Source organism: Harmonia axyridis, chromosome 3 (genome assembly GCF_914767665.1).
Source record: "Harmonia axyridis chromosome 3, icHarAxyr1.1, whole genome shotgun sequence".
Taxonomy (NCBI): Eukaryota; Metazoa; Arthropoda; class Insecta; order Coleoptera; family Coccinellidae; genus Harmonia; species Harmonia axyridis.
Window position 1 is genome coordinate 39,250,371 of NC_059503.1, and position 14,144 is coordinate 39,264,514.

General features: G+C 32.5%; 2 protein-coding genes across 5 annotated transcripts in view; one reads left to right on the forward strand and one right to left on the reverse strand.

The window, feature by feature from the left end:
- The window catches only part of LOC123675002 (chloride channel protein 2), an 82,953-nt gene extending 79,630 nt beyond the window's left edge, over positions 1-3,323 (reverse strand). The window contains exons 1-2 of the mRNA XM_045610219.1: positions 3,151-3,323; positions 1,307-1,461 (exon numbers count right to left, since the gene is read on the reverse strand). The gene's annotated coding sequence lies outside the window, so the exon portion shown is untranslated. The remainder of the gene's footprint in view (positions 1-1,306; positions 1,462-3,150) is intronic.
- Positions 172-14,067, forward strand: LOC123675003 (ATP-binding cassette sub-family B member 6). Of its 4 annotated transcripts, none has more exons than XM_045610223.1 (15): positions 172-316; positions 651-1,060; positions 1,574-1,773; positions 1,825-1,975; positions 3,537-3,711; positions 10,381-10,565; positions 10,626-10,863; positions 11,235-11,410; positions 11,471-11,676; positions 12,139-12,346; positions 12,400-12,578; positions 12,631-12,745; positions 13,337-13,477; positions 13,529-13,650; positions 13,708-14,067. In XM_045610223.1, the coding sequence occupies exons 2-15, from the start codon at positions 680-682 to the stop codon at positions 13,817-13,819; spliced, it is 2,589 nt and encodes an 862-aa protein (XP_045466179.1). In that variant the 5' UTR covers positions 172-316; positions 651-679; the 3' UTR covers positions 13,820-14,067. The 4 variants fall into 4 exon arrangements, with proteins under 4 accessions (XP_045466179.1, XP_045466178.1, XP_045466177.1 ...); XM_045610222.1 differs by having other exon boundaries at positions 308-496; XM_045610221.1 differs by lacking the exon at positions 172-316 and adding an exon at positions 323-513.
- The last annotated feature ends 77 nt before the right edge of the window (positions 14,068-14,144 follow it).

Consider the following 14,144-nt stretch of genomic DNA (forward strand, 5'->3'; position numbering starts at 1 on the left):
AGGGCTATGAATGTTGCTTGCAGCATTTTATTAGATACTGTCATTACGTCATATGTACTTAAAGTTGCCTGCACAAAAAATATATTTTTTATGTGAATAAATTTATATTCAATAGATAAAATGTGAATAACAGAATTCGAAAAAAATAAGTTTGAATATTAAGAAAATTACCGACAATGCAATTACACGAAAATTTCATGATGGAAGTAGTCTTATATCCAGCAAAAGTTGAATGACATGAAATAAAAAGTAGAGTAGTTCAAACGTACCATACATACAGTCCTTTGTTATTCTCTAGCAGCTGATTCAGTCAAAGGTGACATAATTTTAATATTTAGTATTTATTTATGCGGTTTGTTTCTAGTTACATCCTGCATAGTGGAATTTTTAGTTACAATTTGAGTTAGTGAATTCAGAAATCAATCCAATCAAAATGTCGTAATATCCAATAAAACTGTCATAAAACATACATTGAAATCGATTATCTACACTGACGGTAATCTTTGTTTACAGGTTGACTACTTTTTATTTATTTGGGATTAATGTTATGGCTACTTGTTGAAAATTTTACTCAGAAATATAACCTTTACAGAAATAATAATATCCTAAGTAGTGACTCGACAGTTTATCTTCATGATTGTAAATTTCAGCTATTCCAGATGACAGAATAACCACTAAAATGGAAAAAAGAATACGCAACGATTTTGGTCAACACTCCAATTGGATGAGTTTTGATACACTGCAATATATCTTCCCAAACAATGTATCATTTTGTCCAGGAAATACTAGTTTGTGGGAAGTCTGGGAAGATCACGGTGTCTCTCAATGTTTCATGGAGACCATAACTAATAGTGTTCTGTTCATTTTTCTCTTTCTTGCTGGTACTATTCAGCTGTGTATGTATAGAAAGTATGGTTCAGAAGTATCACCTATTCAGCTCGGAAAGTCAAAGTTATACTGTTTACAGATATTTGTTATTTTGATTATACCAATATTAGAAGTTTCTCGCTTTATATTACAGTTAACTGTGCTGAATGATAAGAGCTTATATGGATATATGGTAAGTACATCTTCGTTCTTCATTGAAGTAGGAATTCATTTTTTTCATTACTTTAAATAAAAAAAATAATTCAGTAGTTCAATAAGAAAATTTAAATTACTATTTGTTGAATCTGAATCGAAAGTAGGTATAAAGTTGAGTTGATAATTAATAGACCAGAATTACATTAACATATCTATATTTAACAAATTGCATGAAAAACTCGAAGATTTGCAAGAACATTAACCTTATTATTGGTAAACTTACATTGCACCTATTTTCTTGGATTCAATACGCTTTCTTCTCATGTTTCCTTCTTGTACACTTACAAAAATTCTCTGCGCAATATTGTTGATGTCAAGAGGTTGTAGTACCAGTCTTAAATTGTCTGTTGCTTCTTCAAATATAAAGTACTCTTCTTGCTAGAACAAAATATTTACATGAAAGTAGGAAATGACTAATTGTATTCTACTTGAAATAATTGGCATAAAAAATGTTCCGAAAACTGAACTAAAATCATTAATTTTCTTCCAGGTGTTATCTCTTGTGTTAACATTGTTAGTATTTCCTTATTCTTTATGGATACTTAGAGTAGAGAGACATTATATGTTACCTTCAGTACCTACAAGGGGCCATGGTATTGTGCTACTTCTTTTCTGGACCATGGTATTTGTAGCAGAAAATTTATCATTCTTGAATTTGGGAAAAGAAAGTTGGTGGTTTAAACTTACAACGTAAGTTCAAATTCAGTGAGAATTTGCAAAAATTGAATGAGCTACTTTCAGGGTATCAGATAAAATTGAAATGGCACTTTTTGTGATACGATACATATCATGTTTGCTCATGTTCCTACTTGGTCTAAAGGCTCCAGGTATCACTCAAAATATGGATTACTTTAACTTACATGATACGACAAGAAATGTGAGAATTCAACAGGTTAGTGTCCATATTATATAAAACAATTATTTTTATAATATAATTTTTCAATTCAGTATTTCGCAAAATTATTTTGATGATGAGTGAAATCAATAAATGTGAAACTATTCCAACATAAAATGAATACTTTGAGAGTTATTTAATGAGGAAAAACCGCAATTCTAACTGCGTGGAGTAGTCTGTGGATTCCGGAATACACAGAAAGAAAATGAAATTCGATGTTTGGATAACTAAATTTGACATTTTATGTAACCACCTCTCTTTTTATACAAAAATTTACTGAAATAATGAAAAATGTAGGTTCTAATTCGAAAATCTTCCGTTTTGATGAATTTGAGTTGTCCAAGTTCATGATCTTCTGATAAACACCCTGTAAATTTTTGGTCCAAACCGAAAACAGCCTTATAATACTACATGTTTGCAGAAACGAAAATGAAAAAGGATTTTTCGAAAAAACTTTTTCTGCAGGTATAAATAAAAAAAACGGAAGTCCTCATAGTCACATTTTTTTTTCATAAGAACCCCATTAACTCATGAACCGTTGAGTTCCTACCCAAGGTATGGCATATTGCTGAAATTGTCTGAGACGTCTAATAGGCCATCGCAGTGAATCACTCTGTATATAAGATAGAACATGCTGCATTAACGCTTTTGAGGCCTTGAGAGCTATATTGGTGGATGAGGAACTAAGGGTTATCAAGAAAGGGTAGAAAAAAGATCATTAGATTATGACTCTTTAAAAAATCATTTATCTAATAATAAAAATAAACTGAAAATTGAATGGGGCTTGTGGTACCTGAACTTTTTTTATACTTCTGGGGAGCAAGCCTAAAATGTTTGGAAAGAGCAAAACACTTTGAATGTTCAGAATTGAGATATTTCAAAAAGTTCTCACGAAATTGGCACTGAGAAATTCTAATATCTCTAAAGAATAAACATACTACATCGTCTTGTCGTCATCGTCTCAGGAAGTCACTTTACAAAATACCTCATCTTTGAAGCTGCTGGATCTTATCAGAATTGTGTTGCTCAATGTAAATCTGGGGGTTTCTAAAAGTAATAAAGTAAGATTCGTCAGTTTGTCAGTGTTAAAAATTTGTATAAACCAATGATTAAAAATGAACTACTGCTTATGAATTATCTTCATGCTCTTCATCTAATAATCCAATACTTACCGATTTTATTCGGCCACTATTTCCTGTGTCATTCGCTTTCCCAATTTCTGTTTCGATATTGGCAAAAGTCACTCGACGAATGTGTCAAACATGAAACCTAACAATAATTCGAAATCGCGATCCAAAATCCATGTAGCGCCTTCTCTGCTTGTATATGTTTCTCTTCGAACTTATCTCAAGGCATGTTTCAAAAGCAAAAATTCGTGGACGCAAGGAACGAACAAGATAATGACGTAACGCGCAAAATCAGAAGCAAGGTTCGTTTCGAAAATCTCGATGTCAAAATTTACGTACAGGTAATAATTTTCGGTTAGTGTCAACATTACTGTGGCGTTGCCAGATTTGGAAACTGGACGTTTTTTTACTTACATTTTTTCATTTTGCAGAACGACGAAAATCGTTCGACATGGAACAACCTGTGGAGGAAGTTCAGAACGCTGTCTCCGTTCCTGTGGCCTAAGAATGATTGCAGTCTGCAGTTGAGGGTGATATTTTGTTTCCTCTTGCTAGCAGGAGGGAGGGTGATAAATTTATACGTACCTATATATAATAAACTCATAGGTAAGAATTAATTTTAGGTAATTGCGATCAAAAGCGTACGAAAAATTTTCAGAAGCATAATTTATTCAGTAAAATATTACGAAAAAAAAACTACTAATTTTATAAATATAATATATAAATTCTGACAACAAATTGAAAACCCTTTGGAGAACAGTTGCAACAATTAAGAATAATTCTAGTAAAGAGATTCCTGCAAATCCCACTGAAATGGCACAAAAATTCAATCTGCATTTTGCAACAGCAGCTGAAGAGAAAATAAGTCACCAAAAAAATATACCATTTCAACATGACCTCAAAAGAAATGAAAATAAATTTAATTTCCACCCAATAACAAAGGAAGAAACATTGAAATTAATAGGAAGGCTCAAGAATAAAAACAGTTCAGGAATAGATGATATTCCGATGAAAAACGTAAAATTCTGTATGGAAGAGATAGCGACTCCACTAACCTATCTCATTAATAATTCAATGAAATATGGTGTTTTTCCGGAACTTTTGAAGCAAGCCCTCCTAAAGCCAATATACAAAAAAGGTGAAGAGGATAAACCCGAAAGCTATAGACCTATCAGCATACTTCCTACCTTCTCAAAAATATTAGAGTTGGCCATCTGTGAACAACTAGTGACTTTTCTCATGCAGGAGAAAATCCTGAAATCATCACAACACGGATATGTGAAGGGGAAATCAACAACTACAGCCGCATTCGAATTCATTCAAAATGTACTTAATGGCTTGGAAGACGCCAAAGTAGTGATTGCCCTATTACTGGACCTCTCTAAGGCCTTCGACACTTTAACCCACGATTATTTATTGACAAAATGGACGATTATGGAATAAGAGATTCAGAAAAAGAATGGTTTAGATCCTACCTATCTAATCGTAAGCAAAGGGTCGCTATCGATGTAAATGGCACAAGAACTATATCTGAAGAAGCATGCATACAACTTGGTGTTCCACAAGAGAGTATCCTTGGTCCTATACTCTTTATCATCTTCATCAATGACTTATACAACAAAGTTGAACATCATATGATAAACTATGCGGATGATTTCAACTTAACGCTGAGTGCATCCAGCTTCCCCGAAATTTCAAATATTGTTCAAAGCACTTTGGGACAAACTATGCAATGGTTCCAATCCAACAGACTATGTATGAACGTAGAAAAAACATGTGCCATTCTTCTGAAGCCTGCTCATTCCGGTTTTCTAACACCATCACAGATCCAATTCAATAACAACAAAGTCGTACTGCAAAATTCTGGACGCTTCCTGGGTCTCACAATAGATGAAAATTCAAACTGGAGCGAACATATATCATCGCTATGCACCAAGCTAGCTTCCATCTGCTACTCACTGGGTGTTTTAAGAAGATATTTAGACTTATCATCCATTAAGATAATCTATCAAGCTACATTTGAATCAAAACTAAGGTATGGAATTGTATTTTATGGAAGTGGAAACACTATGGATCGTGTTCTGAAGATGCAGAAGAGAGCTGTTAGAACAATTATGCGAATGAAAAGTAGGGAATCATGCAGAGGAATATTTCGGAAAAATAGCCTGCTAACTGCAATTGCAGTTCACATACAAGAGTGCCTTATATTTGTCTTCAAAAATAAAAACTACTTTCAGAGTAAAACTACAACAAGCTATAACACAAGAACAACAAAGTTGAAATATCCACATCATAGACTTACATTAACGGAAAAGGGACCAGAATATAGTTGTATTAGATATTACAACAAAATTATAGATCAGACAAAAGAAACAACCACCCTCAAAAGCTTTAAAAAGCAAATTTTTAAGCTTTTGATTCAAATCGAACCATACACGGTGGAAGAGTTTTTGATGTATGATGTGAGGAGCTGGAACAGGACCTCTAATCAGTAAATGATTGAAATATTTTTTGACGCTATTTCATTTCAAGAAGTTATGTATCACATCTCTTCTTTACTTGAAATAAAACTTGTTATTATTATTATTATAAAGACTAATTATGGCTCCTGAAGCGAAGAACTTTTCGGCGCCACTATTGAAAACTGAAAAAGCATCAATAACAACATGACCTCCCTTATAATCCCCCCCCCAAAAAAAACAGCACGTGCTCCGATGATAATACAGAACTTTCTTCTTCCAAAGAAGAATCTTGCAATCCTGCGTGAAAAAAATTAAATTTTACTGAATAAAGAATATTTAAATGTTTCAGTGTTGCTTCGAAAACTAATTGGGATTACAAACATGTGTTCCGCTGAAAATACTTGACAATTAACAATAACTAGTTTCAAATGGAAAATCGTAGAAATTTTTCATATGTTGAATGTGTAAACATCGAGTTCCAAATTATCCATAAACCAAGGGAATGTTAACAAACGCAGCGGAGCGGAACAACCTTATGTTGTTTTTAAGAATCAACAATGAAATATGAAAAGGCAGCCAGCAAATTGGGACGAATTGCCGCCCCTCAAATAGAAGCGTCTGAAACGATCGCTTCACTGTTTCACCCCTAACACCCACCATGTCAATAATATACAATTTGCAATATCATAATTAAAAAAGATTTTAGCAGTGGTCTAGAGATCAGGTTGGGTAGTACGCAATTGACGTTCAGCGATTCATTTCCAACATATCGAGTTGATACTATGATTGAAGGTTGTATCCTCTTTTGTAACGGTCGTTACCTGAACAAATCGTTATATAAAATAAAATGAAACAAAATTAATTTTCACAAATAATATTTTTGGAATTTAATTTTATTTGATAGTGAATTTTTATCAAGTGAAGACCGAATCCATTAAACAAATCGTTCTATCATTTCGTCACAATGTCTGTAATTCTAGAATTTCGAGCCAGAAAAAGTGTCAAACGAATTCAACTCACTATTGACGAATTCGTCCCCAAATTAGATGCTGCTTTTCGACCGGCCGTAAGCGCGGTAACTCTCGAACGGAAAGATCTACATATTTGAAATTTTCAGGGTGATTGGCCAATAATATATCCGTTCGGAATATTGTGTTCCTATTATTTTCAAAACAGCATGTTCGAAATATTGCATTTAGATATTATTCAACGATTTCAAGCTCCATGCAAATTTTCAAGTTGATCGCTTCACCAGAACCAGAGAAAATTCAAGAAAAAGATTTAAAAATACCTAATCTTTCCATTACCACAAAACCAACGGAATTGAAATTTCTAATGTAGATAATTAATAATCTTGGTAAGTTTTTTGCAAAATTTCAAGCTGATCATATAATCGGAACCATCGAAAATTTAAGAAGAAATTAAAAAAAAATACTTTTTATTTCCGATTTATTCGCGTTAAGATTTTTCGAGTATGTATAAATTAACAATTTAAAACTTCGTGCTAAATTTCATGTTGATAGCGTCGTCAAAACCATAGAAAATTGAAGCAGAATATTTGAAAAAAAACTTATATTCAAATAACAACAAATCCGACCCAGTTAAGTTTTTGCGTGTATTCAAAGAAAAAAAATTTCAAGTTTCGTGTAAAAGTTGTTGTTGATAGCGTTTTCAGAATCTCAGAAAAATGCATGCAGAATATCGAAAGAAACGAAACGATCATTTTAAGAAAAAAAGTCCTAATAAACATTTTGTTTTCGTGATACAGGCTGTTAAAGTTTGTTTTTTTTTCTCATAGTACCTTCCTTTCACAATTATTTTTCATTTCATTTTTCCAAGTTTTTTCTCATGGTACCTTCCTTCCACAATTATTTTTCATTTCATTTTGACTTGTCCAATACATACATTGTTATGTCCCAAAGCATCAATAAAATTATTATTATTTAACTCAAATTTGGCGTAGATATTCCAATTTAAAGTTTTCAATATGTGACTTTTGATTTTTGAATGCAAACCTACAGGGTGATATTTTTTTGCAGATCACTGGTAGTTTAAAATAATGCAGAAAGAAACTTTGGTCCTATACTAAACTTTTCAGTTTCTTAGTTTGGTTGTCTCTGCTACCAATTTTGGGAAAAAATTGCAAATATTTCTCTAAATATTCCAAATTATTATAAAAATCCAGTTAATGAGCTGTGATGAATGAATTGATTATAAGTTTTGTTACTCATTTACCCAACCTGTAGCAAAGATTAATAGATTCGATAAACTGGTATGATCATAGTAGTAAAAAGTAGGACTACAAGAAATATCCTGTATCTCGAAAACAAAGTGTTTACAGGCCCATGTTTATAGGACTTTTTTTAATTATCCAAGGAATCTTTCATTTTCCTTTGTAACTCCAATTTCTTCTTCTTCTTCTTCTACATATTTTAAGCCGGTGGCTTGTATTTCCCAATTATCTATGCCTCTTGGGAGATTGACGTCTACGAGTCCTTCCACTGTTTAGGCGGTCTTCCCAGCGGTCGACGTGTTCCTAGATTTCCATCCCTTACTATTCGAGCCTCGGAATACGAACTCCAATTTAGGAATAGTATATCTACTATTAGTATAAGTAAGATGTCCCATTTCAAGAATGAAGTCGAAAAACTTGAAAACATAAAATTTTTCAAAAACTGGTACGGGATGCTTTTTGACAGATCTACTGCTAAAATGCGTTGGAAAATGTAGGATGTCCAATTTAAAAACCAGCAACTCTACTTTATATCTCTGAAACGGTAATCAATTTCTATGATCTGTTAGGAGTGTTATGAAAATTACTGAAAAATCGTATTAGAATTTTTCGAATATCTCCAATTGAATATAGCCAAATATTTGAAACAGTCATTTTTCCCGCCCTATAACTCGAGAACAAATCAAGATGTCTATGATCTGCTTTCAGGAAAGGATATTGGGAGTCCTTGAAGATTTTCTCTTCAAGTCAGTTCTCAAGATGCTTTCAGTGAGCATCGAATTTAAGACACCTGTACATTAATCAAAACATGTTGGGTTCATTGAATCTGAACCATACGAGGATATTTATAATGTCCAAAAAAAACTCAATATAAATGGATCCACCTATCATATGTCTCCTTGTTTTCTTTTTGTTATTCCTTTACTTCCCAAATTCTCTTAGTAAACATATCCGCCATTCTATTCATATGTCCCACTATTACAGCTATCTTCTTTCCACAAACTTCTTCACAGACTTGATCTAAAATTCTTCCCTTATCATTTCATTTCTCATTTGACCCCCTCTTCTCATGAGCCTCCTCAAGTATTCCTTTTCCATTACATATATTCTTGATTTTCTTCTCTTGACCAGTGTTAACAACGCAAAATGATTATATAACACAGGCCAACAAAATGAAAAAAAAAAATTGGTGCCAGAAATCTAACATCTGATTTTAGATGTTTTTAATGTGCTGATTCCAAAAATGCCACCAGATTTTTTCTATCAGCTCTAGTTTTTGAGATACACGTTACAGGTTAAATGGGTTTGCCTGAATACACTCCAGATGATTGGCGCCTTTTTATTGACAGTTCAAAACGTAGTTTAAAATGTGTTATTTTACATAACGGTAACAAATATGGCTCAATTCCTATTGGTCATTCTACTACCATGAAGGAAGAATATGAAACAATAGCATTAGTTTTGAGAAAAATTAAATACGAAGAACATCAGTGGTCATTTTGTGTTGATTTAAAAATGGTTAACTTCCTCCTTGGACAGCAGAGTGGTTATACAAAATATCCTTGTTTTTTGTGCCTTTGGGACAGCAGAGCTAAAAATGAGCACTGGGTTAACAAAAATTGGCCTTCAAGAGATGTCATGATTCAAGGAATACAAAACGTGATCAACGAACCTTTGGTTTCAAGAGAAAAAATCTTACTTCCGCCCTTGCATATCAAGCTAGGCCTAATGAAGCAATTTGTGAAGGCCTTAAATCGAGATGGAAATTGTTTTGGGTATTTGTCACGTAAATTTCCTGGCATTAGCACGGAAAAACTAAAAGCTGGTATATTTGATGGTCCTCAAATAAGGCAACTTGTTAAAGATCCACAATTTACCACATCAATGAACGAGACTGAATCTAACGCTTGGAGTTCATTTGTTCAAGTAGTACAAAATTTTCTTGGCAATCATAAAGCAGAGAATTACGTAGAATTAGTGGAAGCTATGCTTTCAAATGTTAATATTCTCGGCTGTAACATGAGTATAAAAGTTCACTACCTCCACAGCCACCTAGATCGTTTTCCAGAAAACTTAGGTGATTGTAGTGAAGAACAGGGGGAAAGATTCCACCAGGATATTAAAACTATGGAAGATCGTTATCAAGGACGATGGGATAGCCACATGATGGCGGACTACTGCTGGAGCCTTCAGCGAGACTGCCCTAGTAAACTCCCTTCTAGAAAATCGTATAAAAGAAAATTTTTATGTGATTAGTGACTAATGTAATTATGTAAATTAAGTTTTTGCAATAAATACTTAAATCCATGTATCTTTGTTTTTTTTAACTGTCAATAGTAATATTATATATTATAACAGTTATAACGTAAATTATATACACAATTTTTTTAAAAATCTCAAAAACTAGATCTGATAGACAAAATCTGAGAACTTTTTTACATTCTGCATCCAAAAATTACTCAGGAACAGTTAAAAAATCGCAGGCACCAAAATGTGTGTTGGCCTGTGTAATCTTTAGATAATACCTTACTAAATATTCAATTCTGTTATGAATATCAAAGATTTATTTTTCATTTTCAGTTGATAGCATGACTCCCACAGACAAGGTAGAGGGTGAAGCCCTAAGATTCCGATGGGATTGGATATTGTTATATGTACTCTTCAAATTTTTACAAGGTGGTGGTACCGGTGGTATGGGTTTGTTGAATAATTTGCGGTCTTTCCTTTGGATCAGAATAACACAGTACACAACCAGAGAAGTTGAGGTATAATAATTAAAGGTTAAAGTGACAGGAATATTTTTGATAACCAACTTCTTTCCATAGGTAGAACTATTTAGGCATCTGCATAGTTTATCATTACGTTGGCATCTCAATAGAAAAACAGGAGAAGTACTTAGAGTAATGGATAGGGGTACTGATAGTATCAATAATCTCTTAAATTACATTCTCTTCTCAATCTTTCCAACTATTGTCGATATTATAATAGCGGTCATATTTTTTGTTACCGCCTTCAATGCTTGGTTTGGACTGATTGTGTTTACAACAATGGTTCTCTATATCAGTGAGTATTTGTTGAGGAAGCTTTTTAATATATAGACTTGAATATTTGACTTTTCTTTGGGAAATACTTACTGTTTTTGTTATTGAAGTCAGTCATGTTTTCAATACTTTAATTTTTTTTTTTTCGATATTATTTTACTTTCCATTCAATAGTTTTTTTTTCAACAAAAAATTTCTTGTCTGTGATTGGATTCATTCATAGATTTCATTTTGATAATATGTGTACTAGTTGTTGAGTTATATTTATGGTAAATTGCCATATTCATTGATTTTTAACCTAATTTTAAAATTTATTTTTGATTTTGATTCCAACTACATTATGCCTATACATATACAGGCATGTCTAATGATTTAAAAAAAATTATGTCTTAGTGTTAACTGTTGCAATAACGGAATGGCGTACAAAATTCCAAAGAAGGATGAATCTGGCTGATAATGAAACTAGAGCCAGAAGTGTGGATTCTTTATTAAACTTTGAAACAGTCAAGTACTATGGAGCTGAGCATTATGAAGTTGAAGCTTTCAGAGATGCCATATTGAAATATCAGGTAAATTATTAAAAAAATCACATTTTAGTCTAATTCTTGTACTTGGTACTCATTTCGCAGAAAGAGGAATGGTTGTCTAGTATCACCTTAAACATATTGAATACAGTCCAGAACGTAATTATTTGTGGAGGCCTTTTAATTGGTAGTTTGCTATGTGTTCATATGGTTGTGGACACCCATGAACTTACTGTTGGTGACTATGTTCTTTTTGCTAGTTACATTGTACAGTTGTACGTGCCACTGAATTGGTTTGGAAGTTACTATAGGTGAGAATATATAACTTCTTATTAGTCAACGTTTTTTGACAGAACAGTTTTTGTTGATCTAGGACAATTGAATCTTTTGTGTATTCATTCTCCCTATAAGTTGTTTTCATAAAAATATTTCTTATTTTATAAGGTTTGATTAAGAATGAGGTAGTTTGAATAAGATCTTTAATTCAGTCCAAATTATTTAGTAGTCTACTAAAATGGCAATACATCATAAAAAACAGTTAATATATGTTAATATATATATAAAGTTTTTAGGATAATATTATAGAGTTCATCCAACCAAAAAGCAATATCCATCAGAAAATTGAAAAGAAATTGACCAATTGATTAAATAAATGATCTCTTTCTATACAAAATATTATTTGATGTTAATCAAAAGTTCCTTGAGAATATTCCTAAACTCAAAGCTTTTTTCTGAAATCATCTGTTTTGAATTTTTTGACGATTGTATTCCAGAGCTATCCAGAAAAATTTTGTAGATATGGAAAATATGTTTGATTTACTCAAGGAGGAGCAAGAAGTCATAGACGCGCCAGGTGCAGGACCTTTGGTAGTTAAAAAAGGCGTAGTTGAATTCAACAATGTATCTTTTGGTTATCAACCAGAGAAATTAATTCTCAAGAATGTTACTTTTACTGTACCTGCTGGAAAGACTGTGGCATTGGTAAATTTTGATGATTTCATTTGTTGAATTAGTTATTAAAACTTTTCCTCCAGGTTGGGCCTTCAGGAAGTGGTAAAAGTACTATAATCAGATTACTATTTAGGTTTTACGATGTTGAAACTGGCAACATACTTATCGATGGACAGAATATTAAGATCGTCTCACAAGAATCTCTTAGGAGGGTAATTGGCGTGGTACCTCAAGATACTGTACTTTTTAATAATACAATAAAGTATGATTTTATACCAATTTCTGATCCTCTTGATATAATTCAACTTTTTTAGATATAATATCAAATATGGTAGGCTAACAGCCACTGATGCAGATGTTATAGAAGCTGCAAGAGGTGCGGATATACATGATAAGATTCTCACTTTTGTAGATGCATATGATACTCAGGTAATTATGAAAATAATAAGATGGCATTTATGGGAAAGATAATGTTTATAGAGAGCATAATAATAATGATAAATTAGTTTTTAATATATCTCCTCAATTGAAATGGAATACAAAGTTATTTGTTTCTATATGAAATGTGTGATATTAACGATTAGTTCAAAGCTGTCATCTCATGTTCCCAGTACAACTCATTCAATTGTGATGGGGCTTCTTCTGAATATCTGCAGTTTTTCCAGATCTGATAGATCATTACTTGGTTGAACAATTTTTTAAGAGTTATTTGCTTGATGCCCAAAGTATTTTTGAAGACTATTTATTTCGTCACACATCAGTTCGTCAATATCCACTGAACCTTTAAATTTTTTATTTTTTGGTAGTTTTCTCCACTGAATACAGCTTTATTGCTGATAGGCTGAAAATGTATAATGCTTCTGAGAGGTCTCTTGGAGGCCTAGGGAAGTCTTGATAACAAACCATATAAATTTATTTTTCGCATTTAAAAAGAAATAATAGGTAACAACACTTCATTTGTAAAATACGTTTAAAAAGAAGGCAAAAAGGTATTAATTTATCAAAGTTGATTTTTTATAGGTTGGAGAGAGGGGCTTACGGTTAAGTGGTGGAGAGAAACAAAGAGTAGCAATTGCTCGAACTCTGCTTAAGGCGCCATTAGTAGTATTACTAGATGAAGCTACAAGTGCTTTAGATACACAAACTGAAAGAAACATACAGGTGAGATTATGAAGAAACCAGTATTAGTCAGTCTAATTTTTATGTTTGCAGGATTCATTGAACAAAATGTGTGTTAACAGAACAACAATAATTGTAGCACATAGATTGTCTACTATTATACATGCTGATGAAATATTGGTGCTTCAAGATGGTGAAATTGTTGAAAGGGGAAGGTAATTGCTTTTTAATAATATGATAGATGTAGCTATTCCAATTTTCAACTTTTGCAGGCATGAACATCTGATTGGTCAAGATGGCATATATGCTGCAATGTGGAGACAACAGTTAGATAAAGATTCAAATGCTATAAACAGTCTAGAAAGTAGCGCTACACATAGTTAAACCTTAAATCTGTATTATAAAGTCTAAGCTCCCAAAGAGACCTCAAAACCAGTTATTATCTGAATTTAGCAAATTCTTTGTTTGGATGAGATCTCAGAAGATTGAGGTACTGCAATAATCTAATGAGTTTTACTGGTGGTGATGATTTTAACGTATTGTTACTGTGTTCCCCGAACATTATATTGAATTCGTATTTATTCAATGTATTTTAAGTTTTTCCGACCAAATAAAGTACGAATTTATTCTCATATTATTAATTGATTTCAATTAGACAATGGCTGTAATAACACCCCATTCTAATGCTATATATTTCTTTGAAGATGTT

Excerpts from the sequence above, each read along its gene's own strand:
- LOC123675003 (XM_045610223.1), top strand. The coding sequence starts at position 680 with ATGGAAAAAAGAATACGCAACGATTTTGGTCAACACTCCAATTGGATG. Across the intron at positions 12,579-12,630 it reads CTTTTTAATAATACAATAAA|ATATAATATCAAATATGGTA; the intron begins GTATGATTTTAT and ends CAACTTTTTTAG. Across the intron at positions 13,651-13,707 it reads GAAATTGTTGAAAGGGGAAG|GCATGAACATCTGATTGGTC; the intron begins GTAATTGCTTTT and ends CAACTTTTGCAG.